The following is a 20,788-nucleotide window of genomic DNA, read 5'->3' as shown; positions in this document are numbered from 1 at the left end:
GACAGAGACGCTGGGCACAGAGAGACAGGCCCTGAGCAGAGTCCCACAGCTGCGGACACCGTGTAGGAGGGTTGGGGTCCCCGCTGCCCTCGTCACCACACTCCCAGGTACCCAGAATGTGAGCTTTGGGGGTCCTGCCCCCACGGGGACAGCTTCCTTCAGAAGCGGCAGAAGCTCTGGGGGGCACGGGGCCCACAGCACGTGGGGACGTACTGCTGCTCTAAACTCTGACTTCCTTGTTTCTTTGCTTCCAGAGGACCCCTCAGCTCTGGCTCGTGGTGACCTTGGGGCTTGAACCCACAGCTTCTCGGATAAACGTCCTCTGTGCTGACGCTGGACTTTCTCCCTGGCTCTGAATTTTGGTAATTTGAGAGGTTAAACTGGTCAGGTTAATAGTGTGTATGTCCCTTTCTTTTTCTTTCCTTTCTTTCCTTCCTTCCTTTCCATCACATGTTGCTCCACTGTTCTGGCTTTTTCAGATAGAGACAGAGACAGGAGAGACACCAGGATCGATTTTAAAACGCTGACCCAGCCTATGTGACCAGGACAACAGGCTCCCGGTGGTCGTGGGGCTGGTCGGCTCCTGCCGCCTGGCTCCGCTCAGTCCTGCGGCTGCATCCCGGGGTGCTGCGGGCCTCTGCTTCTGCTCTGAGTGTCGGCGGCCCCCAGCCTCACAGAGCAGCCAGGAAGCCCCTTCTCTCTCCTCCTGCAAGAAACTGCCTGGAATTCACTTCAGTTGTCTTCAAGTGTTTTATTTACTTATTTGTTTGATAGAGACAGAAGTTGAGAGGAGGGAGAGCTAGAGAGACACCTGAAACCCTGTTTTACCACTTGTGAAGCTTCCCCCCTGCAGGTGGGGACCCCGGGGGCTTGAACCCGGGTCCTTGTGCGCTGTAGTGTGTGCTTAACCAGCTGCGCCACCCAGTGCGGTGGGTAGACTGACCTGGACCCTGGCTCTCCCTTCCAGAATGTCCAGAGCCCCACAGCATGGCGTGTACAGGGCCAGAGAAGCGTGACGCCTGGGCTGGAGGTGACCCTGGGGAGGCATGCATGCAGGGGTGCGGGTCCTTCACAGCGGGCAGGATCCCAGGGAGGAAGAGGAGAAGGAAGGTGCAGGCCTGGGGGGATGGGGCCGTCCAAGTGTGTGTCCGGCGTTCGCAGCCAACACGAGCTGGAGGGCAGTGCCGGGAGCCACCACCCAGCAGAGCAGCGGGCAGGCTGGGCCCGGGGGACCCTGCACAGCTCAGGCTTCTGCAAGAAGAGAGAGACAGGCAGGCTGCCTTCCCCCTGTGCCCCCAGCTGAGTCTCCTGAGAGAGACAGAGAGACAGAGATAGAAGTCAGCTCTGCTCCACTTAGCAGGTGCCAGCGGTGGGACCCGGGGCCTCAGGGCTCAAGTCCTGTGCTCTAGCCAGTGGGTCCTGCTAGGCCCGGTGGAGCTCAGCACCGTGCTTGTTTAAACGCCGGGCAGAACCAAGGCCCCCTGCTCTGGGCTGCTTTTTAAAATTCAGAAAGAGAGAGAGCGAGCGAGTCAGGACCAGGTGATGGCACACCTGGTTAAGCGCACACACTACAGCCCACAAGGACCCGAGTTCAAGCCCCTGGACCCCACCTGCAGGGGGGACGCTTCATGAGTGGAGAAGCAGGGCTGCAGGTGTCTCTCTCTCTCTATCTCCCCCCCCTCAATTTCTGGCTGTTTCTACTCACAAATAAATAAATTTTTTAAAAAATTTAAAATTTGGGAGTCGGGCGGTAGCGCAGCGGGTTAGGCGCATGTGGCACAAAGCACAAGGACCTGAGTAAGGATCCCGGTTCGAGCCCCCGGCTCCCCACCTGCAGGGGAGTCGCTTCCCAGGCGGTGAAGCAGGTCTGCAGGTGTCTGTCTTTCTCTCCCCCTCTCTGTCTTCCCCTCCTCTCTCCGTTTCTCTCTGTCCTATCCAACAAGGACAGCAATGACAATAATAACAACAACAGTAAACAACAAGGGCAACAAAAGGGGAAAAAGCAGCAGTGGGTCTGGTGCAGGCACCGAGCCCCAGCGATGACCCTGGAGGCAAAAAAAATTTTTTTAATTAAATTTAAAAAAAAGAGAGAGGGCAGGAGTAGACAGCATAATGGTTATGCAAACAGACTCTCACGCCTGAGGCTCCGTCAAGTTCCAGGTTCAATCCCCCGCACCACCATAAGCCAGAGCTGAGCAGTGCTCTGGTAAAATAAAAAAATGAATGAAAATAAAGAAAGAAAAGCAGAGATAATAGAGACAGAGACAGAGTCTGGCCTGGGCTCAGGGGATGGAGACACTGGCGCCACAGCTGGCACAGTCAGGGAGACGCAGCCTCGCAGCCCAGCTCAGAGCCCCGTCCCAGCTCTGGGTGGGGGCGGCAGGGAAGGGACCTGGGTCCCAGGATGTGCAGCAGGGCAGCATGGCTGCGATGCCCGGCATCACCAGCAGAGGTGAACCCTGTCATTCCACGAACATCTCATAAAAACTGCAGCAAAGGTGGGCGCGAGGAATCACATCATTGCAAGACTGGCCAGCTCCTCATGGGGCGTGAGCGCTTCCACACTACGATCATCATCTCTGGCATTATGCTATTCCACTGCAGAATACTGTGCCCCAGGATGGTTCCGTAGCCCCCATGTCCACTTGGTCGACTCCAAATTATATTCCTCCATGAGGATCATTTCTGGAACCATCCGTTCCACCCCGGTTCCATGGCTGCTAGTTCTTAGCAACATCGCCCCGCCAGATATTCGTCGGGATGCAGCATCATCTAAGTTCATTTCCCACGTCTACGCTCGACCGGACCTGCCAATATACGCAGATATCTTCGCCCACCCTGTCCAACGCTTGACGTCTCGTCACCCAATCTGGTCCCATACGCCTACACTGAACTTCTCTGTTCCAGACTCTTGGAAACAGAGCTGGCAGTCAGCTGAGGTAAAGAACAAACACCTCATCACAGACCCCTGCAAGCGTCAACCCGGCTTTGACCTAGCACGTTATGATTGGGCCCTCCTCAATCGCTATGGAACAGGCCATGGCCGGTGCGCCGCTATGTTCCATCGCTGGGGAGCCAGAGACGACCCGAACTGCCCCTGCAGCTCCAGACAGACTATGACCCACATAGTCAACGACTGCCACCTCTCCAGATTCAAAGGAGGTCTCGAAACTTGACATCAGGCTCAACCTGACGCTGTCGACTGGCTACGGAAGGAAGGCAAACGCTAGAAGAAGAACCAGCAGAGGGCGGTGTCTGCCGCACAGAGGATGAGGAGCTCTGGTCTGCAGAGGACAGGGGAGCCGTGGGGGCAGCTCTGAGCTTCAAGACACAGGGCCACATGGCTGCAGGGGTACAAGGAGGCAGGGCTGCAGGGGTGCAGGACACAGAGAGGCAGGGCTACAGGGTGCAGGGAGGCAGGGCTTAAGGGGTGCAGGACACAGGGAGGCAGGGGTGCAGGACACAGGGAGGCAGGGCTGCGGGGTGCAGGGAGGCAGGGAGGCAGGGAGGCAGGGTGCAGGATGGCAGGGTGGCAGGGTGCAGGGAGGCAGGGTGCAGGATGGCAGGGTGCAGGGAGGCAGGGTGCAGGGAGGTAGGGTGGCAGGGTGCAGGGAGGCAAGGTGGCAGGGTGCAGGGAGGCAGGGTGGCAGGGTGCAGGGAGGCAGGGTGGCAGGGTGCAGGGAAGCGGGGGTGCAGGGAGGCAGGATGCAGGGTGGCAGGGTGCAGGATGGCAGGGTGGCAGGATGCAGGGAGGCAGGGTGCAGGGAGGCAGGGCTGCAGGGTGCAGGGAAGCAGGGTGCAGGGCTGCAGGGTGCAAGGAGGCGGGGAGGCCGTTACAGGGCAGAGGTGAGTGTCCCCTCACCGCCATGGAGTGAAGTCAGGCTGCCGGGTGCTCACGTGCCCTGTGCTATTTGCCTGTGGGACGGACGGACGGACGGACGGGGGCAGCGGCCTGGCCCTCAGTCTGTCAGAAGTGAGCGGCCCCAGGGCAAGACAGACAAGTCAACTGACCTGAAGAACAGCCACGACCTTCTACACATAGGAGGCTGGGCAACAGCACACCCAGTTAACACGTCACCAAGCACAAGGACCCGGGTTCGAGACCCCCGCTCCCCACCTGCAGGAGGAGAGCTCCATAAGTGGTGAAGCAGGGCTGCAGGTGTCTGTCTGTCTCGCCTCCCCTCTTTCTCTCCGTCCCATCTAGTAAGATTTAAGGAGGTAAAACTGGAGAAACATCCGCTCGCAGATGTGGCGTCTTGGTGCCGGCCCTGAGCCCGCAGTAACCTGGTGACAATAAAAAAACTAAGAAATCAGTCTGAGCCCACAGAATCGGACAGCTGCCTGGGGGCAGGGGCGAGGAGGGGAGAAGGGACAGGCTTCCAGCCGGTGAGGGCTCAGGCCCCGCGAGGCCGGTGCCCCGGCTGATGCTCACGTCTTGCCCGACGACAGGTGCCCATCTGCAGGACCTTGATGCCGGGGGGTGCCGGCCGGCCGGGGGAGGTCACCGGTCACCAGCAGGGGCGGTGGCAGCTGGTCCTAGGGGAGTCCTGCTGAGGCCGTTTCTGCGCTGAGCCGTCCGCTGCTAGCTGTGGTCGGCCGCTGCCCTAGACAACGCAGACGCACGGGGCCGGGCGCCATGCTAGGGGTCCGGGGTCAAGCCCCTGCTCCCCCACCTGCAGGGGGGAAGCTTCAGGAGTGGCGAGGCAGGGCTGCCGGTGGTGTCTCTCTGTCTCTCTCCCTCTCTATCTCCCCTCCCCTCTCAGTGTCTGTCTGTCTTACCCAACAAAAGGGGGGAAAAAGCCTCCAGGAGCAGTGGATTCACAGTGCTGGCTCCCAGCCCCAGCGACAACTGCGGAAGCAATAAATAAGACAATACGGGGCTGGGTGGTGGCACGCCTGGTTGAGCACACGGAACCATACGCAGGGCCCCAGGTTCAAGCCCCCGCTCCCCGCCTACAGGGGAAAACGTTGCGAGCGGTGAAGCAGGGCTGCAGGTGTCTCTGTGTCTCTCCTCTCTCGACTTCTCTGCCTGTATCCAATAAACACAGAGAATAAAAGATGAAAAAACAAAATGCGACAGCCGGGGCGGTCCCCTCCCGCCTGGGGCCCCAAAGGGGCTCATCCTGCCCCCCCCCCCCCCCCCCCCCCCCCCGGCCTGCACCCTCCCGCGATGCCCCTCTGGCTCGCCGCCCCAGACCCCTTCCCCGAGGGCGCCCCCACTGCCGACCCCCCCTGCGGCTGAAGCCCCGCCCACACCCACAGCCCCCACCCCAGCTGCCCTCCCACGCATGCCCCGCTGCACCCCTGTCCAGCTCCCCTCCCCCGCACCCCTCCGCCCCCGCACTCTGGGGAGGACCCGGCCCCCAGCCCCCGCCCAGCAGCCCGGGCTGAGTCTGGGACCCCGCGCACCCATGGCCCTGTCCCCCCCCAGACCCCCACGTTGGGACCCCGAGGAGCCCATGGAGGAGCCACGCTGGTCCCCGACCCGTGAGATTGGGGATGACCCCACCCGAGGGTGGCCTGTGGGGGCAGGAGCCTGGCGCTTGAGGGGACCCTCCCCTCATAGGACCTTCACCTCCACCCCGGGACCCTCCCCTCCTCTCCCGGGACCCTCCCCTCCTCTCCCGAGACCCTCCCCTCCTCTCCCGGGACCTTCACCTCCACCCCGAGACCCTCCCCTCCACCCCGGGACCCTCCCCTCCTCTCCCGGGACCCTCCCCTCCTCTCCCAAGACCCTCCCCTCCTCTCCCGGGACCCTCCCCTCCACCCCCGGGACCCTCCCCTCCTCTCCCGAGACCCTCCCCTCCACCCCCGGGACCCTCCCCTCCACCCCGGGACCCTCACCTCCACCCCGGGACCCTCCCCTCCTCTCCCGGCACCCTCCCCTCCAACCCCGGGACCCTCCCCTCCACCCCGGGACCCTCCCCTCCACTCCGGGACCCTCCCCTCCTCTCCCGGGACCCTCTCCTCCTCTCCCGGGACCCTCCCCTCCACCCCCGGGACCCTCCCCTCCTCTCCCGAGACCCTCCCCTCCACCCCTGAGACCCTCCCCTCCTCTTCTGGGACCCTCCCCTCCTCTCCCGGGACTCTCCCCTCCACCCCAGGACCCTCCCCTCCTCTCCCGAGACCCTCCCCTCCTCTCCCGAGACCCTCCCCTCCTCTCCTGGGACCCTCCCCTCCTTTCCTGGGACCCTCCCCTCCACCCCGGGACCCTCACCTCCACCCCGGAACCCTACTCTCCACCCCCGGGACCCTCCCTTCCACCCCCGGGACCCTCCCCTCCTCTCATGGGACCCTCACCTCCACCCCGGGACCCTCCCCATCTCTCCCGGCACCCTCCCCTCCACCCCCAGGACCCTCCCCTCCTCTTATGGGACCCTCCCCTCTCCTCCCAGGGACCCACCTCTCCTGTCCCGGGACCCTCCCCTTCTCCCGCCTCCCTCACCTCTGTCCCCTCCCCACACTGTCCCCACAGTGCTGGACCCAGACACGGAGCTGGAGCCGGGTCTGCAGATCATCCTGGTGAGCTCCAGTGAGCCGTCGCCGCCCCCCTCCCCAGAAGCCGCCCCCAGCCCCGGTGAGGAGGACAGTCCAGAGGCCGGCCCCCCACTGGCCGCAGGTGAGCCAGGGGTTCCAGGACCTTCGCACAGCACGTGGACCCTGGGCCGAGGGTGGCAGGGCCCACCCAGAAGGCCCCCAGCTGGTGCCCAGGGGTGGAGGTGGGGAGTGCGGGTCCTCTGGTGTCCAGGTCCAGAGACCCCAGCCCACAGCAGGGTGGGAAGGAAGGGACCAAACCTTCTCTTCCAGAGCTCGACCCCCACGGAGCACGGGGCCTCGGCCGGGACCTGGAAGGTGAGGGGGGCTGCCTGGGGGGCTGCCTGGGGGCTGCACAGCACCTGGGACTGGGGCCCTGCAGGGGCAGTGACATGGCCTCCCGTCGCCCGGCTCAGCCCGGGGCCTCTCAGCAGCCCAAGGAGGCCGGGCCTGGGGCCGGGAGATGGCAGGCAGCTCTAGGAGAGACATACCTAGCACCGCGGAAGATGAAGGAAAACACACACACAGACAATCCCAGAATCGGCCTGTAGCCGCGACCTTGGGGAACCACTGAGCTTCCAGTGCAGGAGATGGGGCCCAGCTCTGGTGGCGGAATGGTGTGGAATTATTCCCCTTCTATCTTACGATTTTGTAAATCAGTATTCTATATATATATATGAGGCTGGGCGGCAGTGCAGCAGGTTAAGCGCACGTGGCGCAAAGCGCAAGGACCGGCATAAGGATTCCAGTTCGAGCCCCCGGCTCCCCACCTGCAGGGGAGTCGCTTCACAGGCGGTGAAGCAGGTCTGCAGGTGTCTGTCTTTCTCTCCCCCTCTCTGTCTTCCCCTCCTCTCTCCATTTCTCTCTGTCCTATCAAATAACAACAAGGACAACAAAAAAAGAGAAAAAGGTCTCCAAGAGCAGTGGACTCATGGTGCGGGCTCCAAGCCCCAGAGGTAACTCTGGAGGCAAAACAAACAAACAAGACCACCTCCTGCCTGAGGCTCTGAGGTCCCAGGTTCAATCCCCAGCACCAGCAGCCAGACCTGAGCAGGGCTCTGACTTGTCTTTCTTTCTCTGTTATTAAAATTAAATGTCACAGCTCCTACTGACAGCCTGAACTTTAAAAAAATATTTACTTTAATCTGTATTTATTATTGGACAGAGGCAGAAAGAAATTGAGAGAATTGAGAGGGGAGGGGGAGGTAGAGGGAGAGAGACAGAAAGACCCCTGCAGCCCTGCTTTAGAAGCTTCCTCCTGCAGGTGGGGGCCAGGGGCTCGAACCCGGGTCCTTGCCCACGGTACTGTGAGTGCTCAAACAGGTGTGCCACTTAAACGAGGGTTTCTTTCTTGTTCATTTTCCTATTGGAGAGAAGGGAGAGGCAGAGTCCCCCGGGCACCGTGGAGCCAGGACCAAGCTGGGGCCTGGCGTCGCAGCTCCTGACTCTCCCACCGCCAGCCCCGGGCCCCTTGTTCCGTCTGGGGTCCCTGATGTGCTTGCTCTGTGTTTGGGTGCTCTCCAGACGTGTGTATCTGCTGCGGGAGTCTGCAGGTGTACACCCAGCACCCCCTCTTCCAGGGGGGGATGTGCTCACAGTGCAAGGTAATGGGGGCCAGGCAGTGTGGGGTGGGCAGTGTGGGGTGGGCAGTGTGGGGTGGGCAGTGTGGGGTGGGCAGTGTGGGGCTGGGCAGTGTGGGCTGGGCAGTGTGGGGCTGGGCAGTGTGGGGCTGGGCAGTGTGGGGTGGGCAGTGTAGGGGGTGGGCAGTGTGGGCTGGGCAGTGTGGGGCTGGGCAGTGTGGGGTGGGCAGTGTAGGGGGTGGGCAGTGTGGGCTGGGCAGTGTGGGGCTGGGCAGTGTGGGGTGGGCAGTGTGGGGTGGGCAGTGTAGGGGGTGGGCAGTGTGGGCTGGGCAGTGTGGGGCTGGGCAGTGTGGGGCTGGGCAGTGTGGGGCTGGGCAGTGTGGGGCTGGGCAGTGTAGGGGGTGGGCAGTGTGGGCTGGGCAGTGTGGGCTGGGCAGTGTGGGCTGGGCAGTGTAGGGGGTGGGCAGTGTGGGCTGGGCAGTGTGGGGCTGGGCAGTGTGGGGCTGGGCAGTGTGGGGTGGGCAGTGTGGGCTGGGCAGTGTGGGGCTGGGCAGTGTGGGGTGGGCAGTGTAGGGGGTGGGCAGTGTGGGCTGGGCAGTGTGGGGCTGGGCAGTGTGGGGTGGGCAGTGTGGGGCTGGGCAGTGTGGGGCTGGGCAGTGTGGGGTGGGCAGTGTGGGGTGGGCAGTGTAGGGGGTGGGCAGTGTGGGGCTGGGCAGTGTGGGGTGGGCAGTGTGGGGCTGGGCAGTGTGGGGCTGGGCAGTGTGGGGTGGGCAGTGTGGGGTGGGCAGTGTGGGGCTGGGCAGTGTGGGGCTGGGCAGTGTGGGGCTGGGCAGTGTGGGGTGGGCAGTGTAGGGGGTGGGCAGTGTGGGCTGGGCAGTGTGGGGCTGGGCAGTGTGGGGCTGGGCAGTGTGGGGTGGGCAGTGTAGGGGGTGGGCAGTGTGGGCTGGGCAGTGTGGGGCTGGGCAGTGTGGGGCTGGGCAGTGTGGGGCTGGGCAGTGTGGGGCTGGGCAGTGTGGGGCTGGGCAGTGTGGGGTGGGCAGTGTGGGGTGGGCAGTGTGGGGTGGGCAGTGTGGGGCTGGGCAGTGTGGGGCTGGGCAGTGTGGGGCTGGGCAGTGTGGGGCTGGGCAGTGTGGGGCTGGGCAGTGTGGGGTGGGCAGTGTAGGGGGTGGGCAGTGTGGGCTGGGCAGTGTGGGGCTGGGCAGTGTGGGGTGGGCAGTGTGGGCTGGGCAGTGTGGGGCTGGGCAGTGTGGGGCTGGGCAGTGTGGGGTGGGCAGTGTGGGGTGGGCAGTGTGGGGCTGGGCAGTGTGGCTGGGCAGTGTGGGCTGGGCAGTGTGGGGCTGGGCAGTGTGGGGCTGGGCAGTGTGGGGGGTGGGCAGTGTGGGGTGGGCAGTGTGGGGTGGGCAGTGTGGGGTGGGCAGTGTGGGGGGTGGGCAGTGTGGGGTGGGCAGTGTGGGGGGCTGGGCAGTGTGGGGCTGGGCAGTGTGGGTGGGCAGTGTGGGGCTGGGCAGTGTGGGGCTGGGCAGTGTGGGGTGGGCAATGGGCCTGGGCATGGAGGGGCCGGGCAGTGGGGGGCTGGGCGGGGGTGCCCCCGCTGGTCAGTGCCCCCCAGGACAGGTACCTGGAGAACCTCTTCCTGTATGATGCTGATGGCTACCAGTCCTTCTGCTCCATCTGCGGCTCTGGGGAGACCCTGCTGATCTGCACCCGGTGAGGGGCCATGGGGGTGTGATGCCCAGCTCCTCCCTCAGGGCTACCCCGCACCCCCATCTGCTCTGCTCTGGGCAGTCAGCCAGTGGCCCAGGTTGGGGGTCCCATACACTGTCCGCTGTCCGTGAAGGCCCTCCCTTGTGGCTGGGGTCCCAGGGTCCTGGAGGCAGCCCCGTCCCCCGCCCCTCGGCTGGGGTCCCAGGGTCCTGGCGGCAGCCCCGTCCCCTCCCTGCCCGTCTGTTGCGGGCTGCAGGTGTTACTGCTTCGAGTGTGTGGACTCACTGGTGAGCCCGGGCACGGCGGCCCGCGTGCAGGCCATGAGCCGCTGGGCCTGCTTCCTCTGCCTGCCCTTCCCCCTCAGCGGCCGGCTCAGGCGCAGAGACAGGTGGCGGCAGAGGCTCAAGGACTTCTACGACCGCGAGTCGGTGAGCAGCGGCGGTCAGGGGACAGACGGACGGGGGGGGGGGCTGAGGAAGGGGGCAGCATCGGCACAAGGACCAAGGGCTGGGGACAGCGGGCAGGGGCAGATGTCACAGGCACCGCAAAGCAAAGGGCTCGGGACAGACGTGCAGGCTGACCGGCGCCGGGGACCACGGCCTGACCGCGGGAGGTGGGAGGTCAGGGGGACGACACCCCAGGGCCGGGCTCACGTTCCGGGTGTTACCCTGCCGTGCCCAGGATCACCCGCTGGAGATGTACAAGACGGTGTCCGTGTGGAAGAGGGAGCCCGTCCGGGTGCTGTCCCTTTTTGGGGACATCAGGAAAGGTGGGTGCTGGCCCGAGGATGCGGGGAGGGGTGGCTGACCGTCCGCCTGAGCGGGACTCCGGGAGCCGGGTCATTCCTGCGTCACGGGCTGTGGGGCGCCGCGAGAGTCGCTTGGGGGGTGGGGAGGGCGCCCTTCTTGACGGTGGCCCCTGGGAGGGGCACACAGAGCCGGCAGGATGACGTGAGAGGCCATCCCCACCCTACTGGGTCCCACTCGCACCCGGTCACGGTCTGTGGCTGCTGCCCACCCAGCCCGGCAGCCCCAGACTCAGCCCGGTATTGCGGCCTCACTGCCCAGGCGGCTGGGGACAGCGGGTGACCCTGGGCAGGGGATCCCCACAGACAGGGCATCTCGGGGAAGCTCAGCTCCGTGGCTCTGGGGGGGGGGGCACGCAGACGTCTCCCGGCACCACCAGCCTGTCCCTAGTGGCCACCGCCGGCCAGTGTCCCCAGCCCTGGTGGCCCTGTCTCTCGCCAGAGTTGAAGAGCCTGGGCTTCCTGGGTGGGGCCGGGCTGGGCCAGCTGAAGCACCTGGATGATGTCACGGACGTTGTGAGGAAGGACGTGAGTGCTGGGGGACAGACAGCAGGAGGCTTGGTGCCCGGGCCAGGGCTCCTTGGGGTGGACTCTGCGGCTGGTGCCCGGCATGTGGGAGGCAAAGGTGGGATCCCAGAGCCCCCATCCCCGTCCCCACCCACCCCCCACTCCTGGACAGCCATCGGCCTTGCCTCCTGCCAGCGTCCTTGTGTCCAGAGGTGACTGTCACCAGAGGGGATGGACACCCCATGGTTGGGACCCATGTTCTGTGCTTCCCACCTCCTCCTACTGAATGGCATTGTAGGGCTGCACCCCCTGGGCGGGCTGGGGGACAGAGGCCGTGGGGCCTGGCCTGCCCTCGGCTCCTGAACCCTGACCATGGGCCCTGCCCGGCTGCGGGTCTGGAGGCGGGAAGCTGCTGGCCGCAGTGACCGCTGGGCTCAGCCCCCCACCCGTGTCCTGTGTCCCTGCAGGTGGACGCCTGGGGCCCCTTCGACCTGGTGTTTGGCTCCACGCCCCCCCTCGGCCAGGCCTGTGACCACCCCCCGGGTGAGGGGGGGCTCTTGTCCCCATGCTGGGGGGTGGGGCACCGCAGCCACCGGCTCTGACAGGCAGCGTCTGTTGGTCTGTGGTGGCCGGGCTGTCAATGCCCCCCACAGAGCAGGGCCGCCCCACCCTCCCCGAGGCCTCCTGCGTCTGCCTCTGTGGAGTGCAAGTTTCTTTCCTTTCACTGTTTCTAAAATATATTAATTTAACTCCAACAATAAAATAACAAGGGCAACAGAAGGGAGTAAATAAATATTTTAAATATATGTATATATTTATTACTGGCTAGAGACACAGAGAAATTGAGGGGGGAGGGAGCGTTAAAGAGGGAGACAGAGACACCTGCAGCCCTGCTTCCATGCTCGTGAAGCTTCCCCCCTGCAGGTGGGGGCCAGGGGCTCGAACCCGGGTCCTTGTGCGCTGTACTGTGTGCCCTTAACTGGGTGCACCCCCGTCTGGCCCCCGGCCTGGAAGTTTCTAGAGTGCGGCCCTCTGCCTGCTGGTGCGGGGGATCGTGCCTTCTGGCTGCTGGGCAGGTGAGGGGGGTCCTGTGGCCTCCTGTCAGCTGGACCCTGAGCCCAGGGACCCCACCCCCGCCCCGCCCCGCCCCGCCCCAGGCTGGTACCTGTTCCAGTTCCACCGGCTCCTGCAATACGCCAGACCCCCGCCCGGCGGCCGGCCCTTCTTTTGGATGTTTGTGGACAACCTGGCGCTGACCGAGGACACCCAGGCCATAGCCACCCGCTTCCTGGAGGTGAGCAGCCTCGTCCGCCTGTCACCTCCCCTGTCCCCTCCCCGCCGACTGTCCTCTCCCCGCCTGTCCCCTCCCCTGTCCCCTCCCCACCTGTCCCCTCCCCGCCGACTGTCCCCTCCCCACTACCCCTCACAGCCTGTGTGGGGCCTGAGCTGGGCAGGCGGCCGAGTGAAGGTTCGATTGTTGCTGGCTTCTGCCTTTGCCGCAGTGTCGGCCAGAAGAATCGCTGGGTCTGGTTAAATCTGTTTTTAAAAAAGAAACATGATCCCGGAGGTTGCTGAGTGGGCAGAGCCCTGGACTGTCAAGCGGGAGGCCCTGAGTTCAGTCCCCGGCAGCGCATGCAACAGAGTGACGCCTCCTTCTTTCTCTCTCGCCCTATTTTCTTCACGAGTAAATAAATAAGATCTGCTAAATAAATAAATGACCTAGAACAACCCTGTGGCCCACACAAAGCCGGGAGTCAGACCCAGGACCCTCGGCTCAGAGGCCAACACCGCGTCCACGGCTCCCCTCCCGGCCGTCCACGTCTCCCTGTCTGTCCACTCCCCCTCCTGACCGTCCGCGTCTCCCTGTCTGTCCACTCCCCCTCCGGGTCGTCTGAGTCTCCCTGTCTGTCCACTCCCCCTCCCAGCCATCCGAGTCTCCCTGTCTGTCCACTCCCCCTCCCGGCCGTCTGAGTCTCCCTGTCTGTCCACTCCCCCTCCCGGCCGTCCGCGTCTCCCTGTCTGTCCACTCCCCCTCCCGGCCGTCCGCGTCTCCCTGTCTGTCCACTCCCCCTCCGGGTCGTCTGAGTCTCCCTGTCTGTCCACTCCCCCTCCCAGTCATCCGAGTCTCCCTGTCTGTCCACTCCCCCTCCCGACCGTCCGCGTCTCCCTGTCTGTCCACTCCCCCTCCCGACCGTCCGCGTCTCCCTGTCTGTCCACTCCCCCTCCGGGTCGTCTGAGTCTCCCTGTCTGTCCACTCCCCCTCCCAGCCATCCGTGTCTCCCTGTCTGTCCACTCCCCCTCCCGGCCGTCCGCGTCTCCCTGTCTGTCCACTCCCCCTCCGGGTCGTCTGAGTCTCCCTGTCTGTCCACTCCCCCTCCCGGCCGTCTGAGTCTCCCTGTCTGTCCACTCCCCCTCCCAGCCATCCGTGTCTCCCTGTCTGTCCACTCCCCCTCCTGGCCGTCTGGGTGTCTGGCCTTCGGTGACCAGGCCATAAAGTCTGGTGCCAAGCCCACCGTTAGGCCCCTCAGCTCGCCTAGTGACAAGCCGCCCTCCATTCCTGAGAAGGACCTCATCTGTGTCCTCCAGTGTGTGAGGGAGGCAGACTGGAACCCGGACCCAAGGTGGCAAAGCCGGCACCGCTGTGCAGAGTGGCCGCCTCTGCTTAAAGACTCAAAGAACGGTTTCAGGGCTGGGAGGCCGCTCACCCAGGGGAGAGCAGTTCTTATCCCAGGGAGGCCCCGGATTCACTGCCTGTCGCCACACAGAGCCCCAAGGACACTGGGGGAGCTTCTTGGGGGGCAGAATGGTGCTGTGCCGTCTCTCTCTGTCTCTGTAATAAAAACAAGGGGATGCCCACAGTCCCACTTGCACCAAGAAAACAAGTCTCGGCCGGCGGAGTGGCCCAGCCGCCCTGACTTTCTCTTCTGTGGTTATTTCCCTGAGGAAGGCCGGGGCTTTCTCACGAACGTTAAACCTCCAGGCTCAGATCACCTGGGGGCAGGGCTGCTAGCCCCACAGGAACTGGGTGTGTGTGCGTGTGTGTGTGCGCGCGCGCGTGTATGTGTGTGCGCGTGTGTGTGTGTGCGCGCATGTGTGTGTGTGTGTGTGTGTGTGTGTGTGTGCTGACATTTCACCCTGCAGCCCACTGGCCTCACCATGTGCTGGGCCCGGGTTCCAGCCCTGCCACTGCCTGGGAGTGCCTCGGACAGCACCAAGGGAACTTCATGGTGGAGTGGCGCAAGGGCTGGGGGGCTCTCCTCTCTGTTGCCCCCTCCCCCGTCTCCTCTCTCACTAAGCGGAGCCACAGAGGCCGGCAGGATAGCTCACTGGGCAGTGCGCTGCTCTGCCTTCCGCCTGGCCAGCTTCCAGCCCCCAGGGCATATGGAGGGGGTGCGGCCACGGGGGGGATGGAAGGTCACCCACCCCAGCCCCCGCCCACCTCCGTGTCCCCCGCAGATCAAGCCGGCGACCCTCCAGGAAGTGCGAGGCAGAGCCCCCCTGAGCGCTGCACGAGTCTGGAGCAACGTGCCGGCCGTGAGAAGGTGCGTCCAGCCCTCCCGGTCCTCCCAGGCTGGTGATGTCCTTGTGCCTTCCCCACTCCCGGCACAGGACGGGGACACGTGGGGCCGTGTGCCCAGATGTCAGGGGCCCTGGGGTGGGAGACACTTCTGTTTCAAGTCCTGGGTCCTGGCCGCTCCTGTTGACTCAGCTGTCCCCTCTATGTCCCCTCCTGGTGCTCCCCAATGTCTCTCTCTAGTGTCCCCTCTCATGTCACCCAATGTCCCCTCTATGTCCCCTCCTGGTGCCCCCCAATGTCTCTCTAGTGTCCCCTCTCATGTCCCCCAATGTCCCCTCTCATGTCCCCTCCTGGTGCCCCCAATGTCTCTCCAGTGTCCCCTCTCATGTCCCCCAATGACCCCTCTCATGTCCCCTCCTGGTGCCCCCCAATGTCTCTCTCCAGTGTCCCCTCTCATGTCCCCCAATGTCCCCTCTCATGTCCCCTCCTGGTGCCCCCAATGTCTCTCTCCAGTGTCCCCTCTCATGTCCCCTCCTGGTGCCCCCAATGTCTCTCTCCAGTGTCCCCTCTCATGTCCCCCAATGTCCCCTCTCATGTCCCCTCCTGGTATCCCCAATGTCTCTCTCCAGTGTCCCCTCTCATGTCCCCCAATGACCCCTCTCATGTCCCCTCCTGGTATCCCCAATGTCTCTCTCTAGTGTCCCCTCTCATGTCCCCCAATGACCCCTCTCATGTCCCCTCCTGGTGCCCCCAATGTCTCTCTCCAGTGTCCCCTCTCATGTCACCCAATGACCCCTCTCATGTCCCCTCCTGGTGCCCCCAATGTCTCTCTCTAGTGTCCCCTCTCATGTCCCCCAATGTCCCCTCTCATGTCCCCTCCTGGTATCCCCAATGTCTCTCTCTAGTGTCCCCTCTCATGTCCCCCAATGACCCCTCTCATGTCCCCTCCTGGTGCCCCCAATGTCTCTCTCTAGTGTCCCCTCTCATGTCCCTCAATGTCCCCTCTCATGTCCCCTCCTGGTATCCCCCAATGATCCCCTCTGATGTGCTCTTCAATGTCCCCACTATGTCCCCTCTGACGTCCCCTGACAGGACTCCCATCCCACCCACCACCCTGCCCCTGGCAGGACGCCCCCCACCCCTTGGAGGTAGGGCCCAGTGTGCCCCCCCACACACACACACACGCACACAGCCCTGCTGTCACCCAGCACCCAGCGCCGGGCCCAGGCTGTCCCTCGCAGAGACCTGGGCCCCGTGGTGACGACCCTTCTCCCCAGCCGTCACCTGGCCCTGGGCGCCGAGGAGGAGGGGTGTCTGCAGGCTCAGGCCAGGCTGCGCCCCAGGCCCCCACGGCCCCCCACTCTGCTCCGCACCTGCTTCCTGCCGCTGAGAGAGTACTTCAAGGCTTCCCCGGAGCCGGGCGCCCCCTGAGGTCCCCGCACCCAAGGCCGGCTCCCCGCTGCTGCCGCTGGTCGGGCTTCTGGAGCCGGGGCGTCGTGGGGCTGGGGTCACCCTGTGTCTGTGAAGCTCAAATCCATCCTTCTCGGAGCACCCCTGTCGCTGGTTTTCTGCTTATTCACTCGGTATAACGGGGCCCCTCGCGCCGTTCAGTCAGCATCCGGACACGGCCCAGCCTTTCAGAGAGGGGGAGAGAGGACGAGAGAGAGGGAGAGAGAGAGAGGGAGGGAAGGAGAGAGAGAAAGGGGAAGAGGGGAAGAGAGAAGAGAGGAAGGGGGAGAGAAAGGAAGAAAGGAAGGGGGGGAGAGAGAGAGAGAGAGGGAGAGAGGAAGGAGGAGAGAGGAAGAGAGAGGCAAGAAGAGGGAGAGAGAGGAAGGAGGGGAGAGGAAAGGGAGAGGGAGAGAGGAGGGGGGAGAGAGAGAGGAAGGAGGAGACAGAGAGAGGAAGAGAGGAAGGAAGGAAGGAAGAGGGAGGGGGGACCACCCTGCACAAGGCCGGGGTCCGAGCCCAGCAGCACACGGGGTGGGGGGACCACCCTGCACAAGGCCGGGGTCCGAGCCCAGCAGCACACGGGGTGGGGGGACCACCCTGCACAAGGCCGGGGTCCGAGCCCAGCAGCACACGGGGTGGGGGGACCACCCTGCACAAGGCCGGGGTCCGAGCCCAGCAGCACACGGGGTGGGGGGACCACCCTGCACAAGGCCGGGGTCCGAGCCCAGCAGCACACGGGGTGGGGGGACCACCCTGCACAAGGCCGGGGTCCGAGCCCAGCAGCACACGGGGTGGGGGGACCACCCTGCACAAGGCCGGGGTCCGAGCCCAGCAGCACACGGGGTGGGGGGACCACCCTGCACAAGGCCGGGGTCCGAGCCCAGCAGCACACGGGGTGGGGGGACCACGCTGCACAAGGCCGGGGTCCGAGCCCAGCAGCACACGGGGTGGGGGGACCACCCTGCACAAGGCCGGGGTCCAAGCCCAGCAGCACACGGGGTGAGGGGACTCACCTGCAGAAGACCGGGGTCTGAGCCCAGCAGCACACGGGGTGAGGGGACTCACCTGCAGAAGACCGGGGTCCGAGTCCAGCAGCACACGGGGTGGGGGGACCACCCTGCACAAGGCCGGGGTCCGAGCCCAGCAGCACACGGGGTGGGGGGACCACATTGCACAAGACCGGGGTCCGAGCCCAGCATCACACGAGGTGAGGGGACCACCCTGCACAAGGCCGGGGTCCGAGCCCAGCAGCACACGGGGTGAGGGGACCACCCTGCACAAGGCCGTGTCGGAGCCCAGCAGCACTTGGGGTGAGGGGACCACCCTGCACAAGGCCGGAGTTCGAGCCCAGCAGCACACGGGTTGAGGGGACCACCCTGCACAAGGCCGGGGTCCGAGCCCAGCAGCACACGGGGTGGGGGGACCACCCTGCACAAGGCCGGGGTCCGAGCCCAGCAGCACACGGGTTGAGGGGACCACCCTGCACAAGGCCGGGGTCCGAGCCCAGCAGCACACGGGGTGGGGGGACCACCCTGCACAAGGCCGGGGTCCGAGCCCAGCAGCACACGGGTTGAGGGGACCCACCTGCACAAGGCCGGGGTTCGAACCCAGATGCTCACGGGGTGAGGGACCACCCTGCACAAGGCCGGGCCCGGGAGGGTCCCCTCCTCTGCCCCCACCTGTGTCTGAAGGCCGGTAAAGAGCCGTGTTGTCCGGAGCACACCAGCCCCGGACAGGACAGCTGCTGGACAGGACAGACGGACAGAAACAGGACCCCCCACTCCGGAGACCCGAGCTGGGCGAGGCCCACGGCCTCATGAGGCACCTCCAGGGGCACCCCGCCACCCTGGCTCTCCTGGCCTCGCCGCACGGGCACCTCCTTGCTGTGATGTCTATCTCTGTGGTGTCTCTGTCTCTGACAGTCATCCCAAAGTGCAGAAGCCCCTGCAAAAATGAGGAGGAGGAGGGGGGAGGGGGAGAGACAGGAGAGACACACAAGAAGAGGAGAGAGGAGAGAGAGAAGGAAATAGAGAAGATGGGAGAGAGAGAGAGATACGGGGAGAGGGAGAAAGGGGGCCGAGTGAAAGAGAGAGAGAGCGGAGGAGAGAGAGGGGCCAGGTGGCGGCGCACCCGGTTAAGCGCACACACTACAGTGTGCAAGGACCCAGGTTCAAACCCCTGGTCCCCACCTGCAGGGGGGAAGCTTCATGAGTGGTGGAGCAGGGCTGCGGGTGTCTCTCTGTCTCTCTCCCTCTCTGCCTCCCCTTTCAATGTCTCACTGTCTCTATCCAATAATAAATGAAAATATAAAACAGAGGGAGAAAGGAAAGACAGAGCAAAAGAGAGAGAGATGCGAGAGGGAGAGAGAGGTAAAAAGGAAGAGAGAGGGGTGGCCCAGAGCGCTGAACACCCATGAGACTCCCAGGAGAGCTTGGGTCCCGGAGACCCCCTCCCCACCACTGACCAGCCTGGCCCAAGCAGACGGAAGCCCAGGGAGTCACTGTCCCCAATCCTGGGGGCTCGGTGACATCCGCTGGGCCGGCCCCCTACCCTGCAGCCCCCCCAGGCTGAGGAGAGGGGGAGGGCCGACTCTGAAGCCTCCCGTCCCCTCACCAGCCTCCTGGGGTCCCTGTCCCAGCACTCACGCCCCCAGAGAGAGGGGCTCCAGGCCCAGGGCCCACCCGGGGGAACTGCCCAGTGGCCAGAGTTTGAGCCCTCCCTGCAGCCCCCTCTCAGGACAACTGAGCCCCTTTCGGGCCAGGGTCCTTGGGCTGGGGTTCCCGGGCCAGCCCCCTCATTCCTGGGGGTCACTTCCTGCTTCTGTCTGCCCCTGACTAGGGGCAGGTGTGTGACCCAGGGGGGTGGCACCCCCATATTAACCCTCCTCCTGCCCCCCCCAAGCAAGGCCTCTCCCTCCCCAGAAGCCTGGACAGAGCAGGGGTGTGGGGCCAAGAGCCTCCAGTTCTGGGGAGCCCAGACCCCTTCCCAGAGTGCCAACCTGGGGGTGCTGGGGGTCTCCAACCAGAAACCCAGAGGTGAGACCCCACCCCTCCGCAGAGGCCGGAGTAGGGGACCTGGACCACACAAGGCTGGGGGTGGAGGCGGGGGCCAGGCTGGAGGGCTGCCCCCCAAGGGGGACTGGGTGCCCTGGAGGGAGGGGGAGGAAGGGGCACCCACAGACCCCCAACTCCTGGGGCTCCAACAGCATCCAGACCCCCAGGAGGAGGGGAGCTCACAGAGGCTGTCATTCTCCCCCAGCCTGAAGAAGGGAGGAGTAAGAGGGAGGAAGGAGGATGAGAGAGAGGACGGGAGAGAGGAAGGAGGGAAGAGGGGGGGTGGAGGGAGTGGAGGGGGGTGGAGGGGGAGGAGGGGGTGGAGGGGGATGGAGGGGGGTGGAGGGGGAGGAGGGGGATGGAGGGGGATGGAGGGGAATGGAGGGTGTTGGAGGGGGTGGAGGGGGTGGAGGGGGGTGGAGGGGGTGAAGGGGGGTGGAGGGGGTAGGAGGGGGATGGAGGGGGGTGGAGGGGATGGAGGGGGTGGAGGGGGGTGGAGGGGGGTGGAGAGGGAGGAGGGGTGTGGAGGGGGAGGAGGGGGATGGAGGGGGATGGAGGGGGGTGGAGGGGGAGGAGGGGGTGGAGGGGGATGGAGGGGGGTGGAGGGGGAGGAGGGGGATGGAGGGGGATGGAGGGGAATGGAGGGTGTTGGAGGGGGTGGAGGGGGGTGGAGGGGGTGGAGGGGGGTGGAGGGGGGTGGAGAGGGAGGAGGGGTGTGGAGGGGGAGGAGGGGGGTGGAGGGGATGGAGGGGGTGGAGGGGGGTGGAGGGGGGTAGAGGGGGTGGAGGGGGGTTGAGGGGGGAGGAGGGGGATGGAGGGGGGTGGAAGGGAGGAGGGGTGTGGAGGGGGAGGAGGGGGGTGGAGGGAATGGAGGGGGTGGAGGGGGGTGGAGGGGGAGGAGGGGGGTGGAGGGGGAGGAGGGGGGTGGAGGGGATGGAGGGGGTGGAGGGGGGTGGAGGGGGGTGGAGGGGGATGGAGGGGGATGGAGGGGGTGGAGGGGGATGGAGGGGGTGGAGGGGGGTGGAGGGGGGGTGAAGGGGGGTGGAGGGGTGTGGAGGGGGAGGAGGGGGGTGGAGGGGATGGAGGGGGTGGAGGGGGGTGGAGGGGGGTGGAGGGGGTGGAGGGGGTGGAGGGGGGTGGAGGGGGATGGAGGGGGATGGAGGGGGTGGAAGGGGATGGAGGGGGTGGAGGGGGGTGGAGGGGGGGTGAAGGGGGGTGGAGGGGTGTGGAGGGGGAGGAGGGGGGTGGAGGGGATGGAGGGGGTGGAGGGGGGTGGAGGGGGAGGAGGGGGGTGGAGGGGGATGGAGGGGGGTGGAGGGGGTGGAGGGGGGTGGAGGGGGATGGTGGGGGATGGAGGGGGTGGAAGGGGATGGAGGGGGTGGAAGGGGATGGAGGGGATGGAGGGGGTGGAGGGGGTGGAGGGGGGTGGAGGGGGGTGGAGGGGGATGGAGGGGTGTGGAGGGGGAGGAGGGGGGTGGAGGGGATGGAGGGGGATGGAGGGGGGTGGAGGGGATGGAGGGGGATGGAGGGGGGTGGAGGGGGGTGCAGGGGGGTGGAGGGGGGTGGAGGGCGACTTCTCTTTGAGAAGTCTAACCTCCGATGGGGCGATGGGGTGGCCATCCCAAGCTCTGGCAGCGTC

The 20,788-nt window shown here is 65.2% G+C and overlaps 1 protein-coding gene across 1 annotated transcript; it reads left to right on the top strand.

The window, feature by feature from the left end:
• Nucleotides 1-5,411: 5,411 nt before the first annotated feature.
• On the top strand, nt 5,412-16,235 carry DNMT3L (DNA methyltransferase 3 like). Its single transcript, XM_060196984.1, has 11 exons — nt 5,412-5,487; nt 6,476-6,619; nt 8,059-8,138; nt 9,724-9,821; nt 10,075-10,246; nt 10,500-10,587; nt 11,066-11,151; nt 11,598-11,673; nt 12,288-12,424; nt 14,587-14,672; nt 15,925-16,235. Exons 1-11 carry the CDS (start codon nt 5,412-5,414, stop codon nt 16,076-16,078), a joined length of 1,197 nt encoding a protein of 398 aa, XP_060052967.1. The 3' UTR covers nt 16,079-16,235.
• The last annotated feature ends 4,553 nt before the right edge of the window (nt 16,236-20,788 follow it).

The sequence above is a fragment of the Erinaceus europaeus genome, chromosome 9 (assembly GCF_950295315.1).
Source record: "Erinaceus europaeus chromosome 9, mEriEur2.1, whole genome shotgun sequence".
Classification (NCBI taxonomy): Eukaryota; Metazoa; Chordata; class Mammalia; order Eulipotyphla; family Erinaceidae; genus Erinaceus; species Erinaceus europaeus.
Note: the sequence above shows the minus strand (reverse complement) of the source record. Positions and strands in the feature narration are given on the sequence as shown.

Bases quoted from the DNA above. Each gene is read 5' to 3' on its own strand.
- DNMT3L (XM_060196984.1), top strand. From the start codon at position 5,412: ATGGCCCTGTCCCCCCCCAGACCCCCACGTTGGGACCCCGAGGAGCCC. The intron at 8,139-9,723 runs GTAATGGGGGCC...AGTGCCCCCCAG, and splicing joins GGATGTGCTCACAGTGCAAG to GACAGGTACCTGGAGAACCT. The intron at 9,822-10,074 runs GTGAGGGGCCAT...TGCGGGCTGCAG, and splicing joins ACCCTGCTGATCTGCACCCG to GTGTTACTGCTTCGAGTGTG.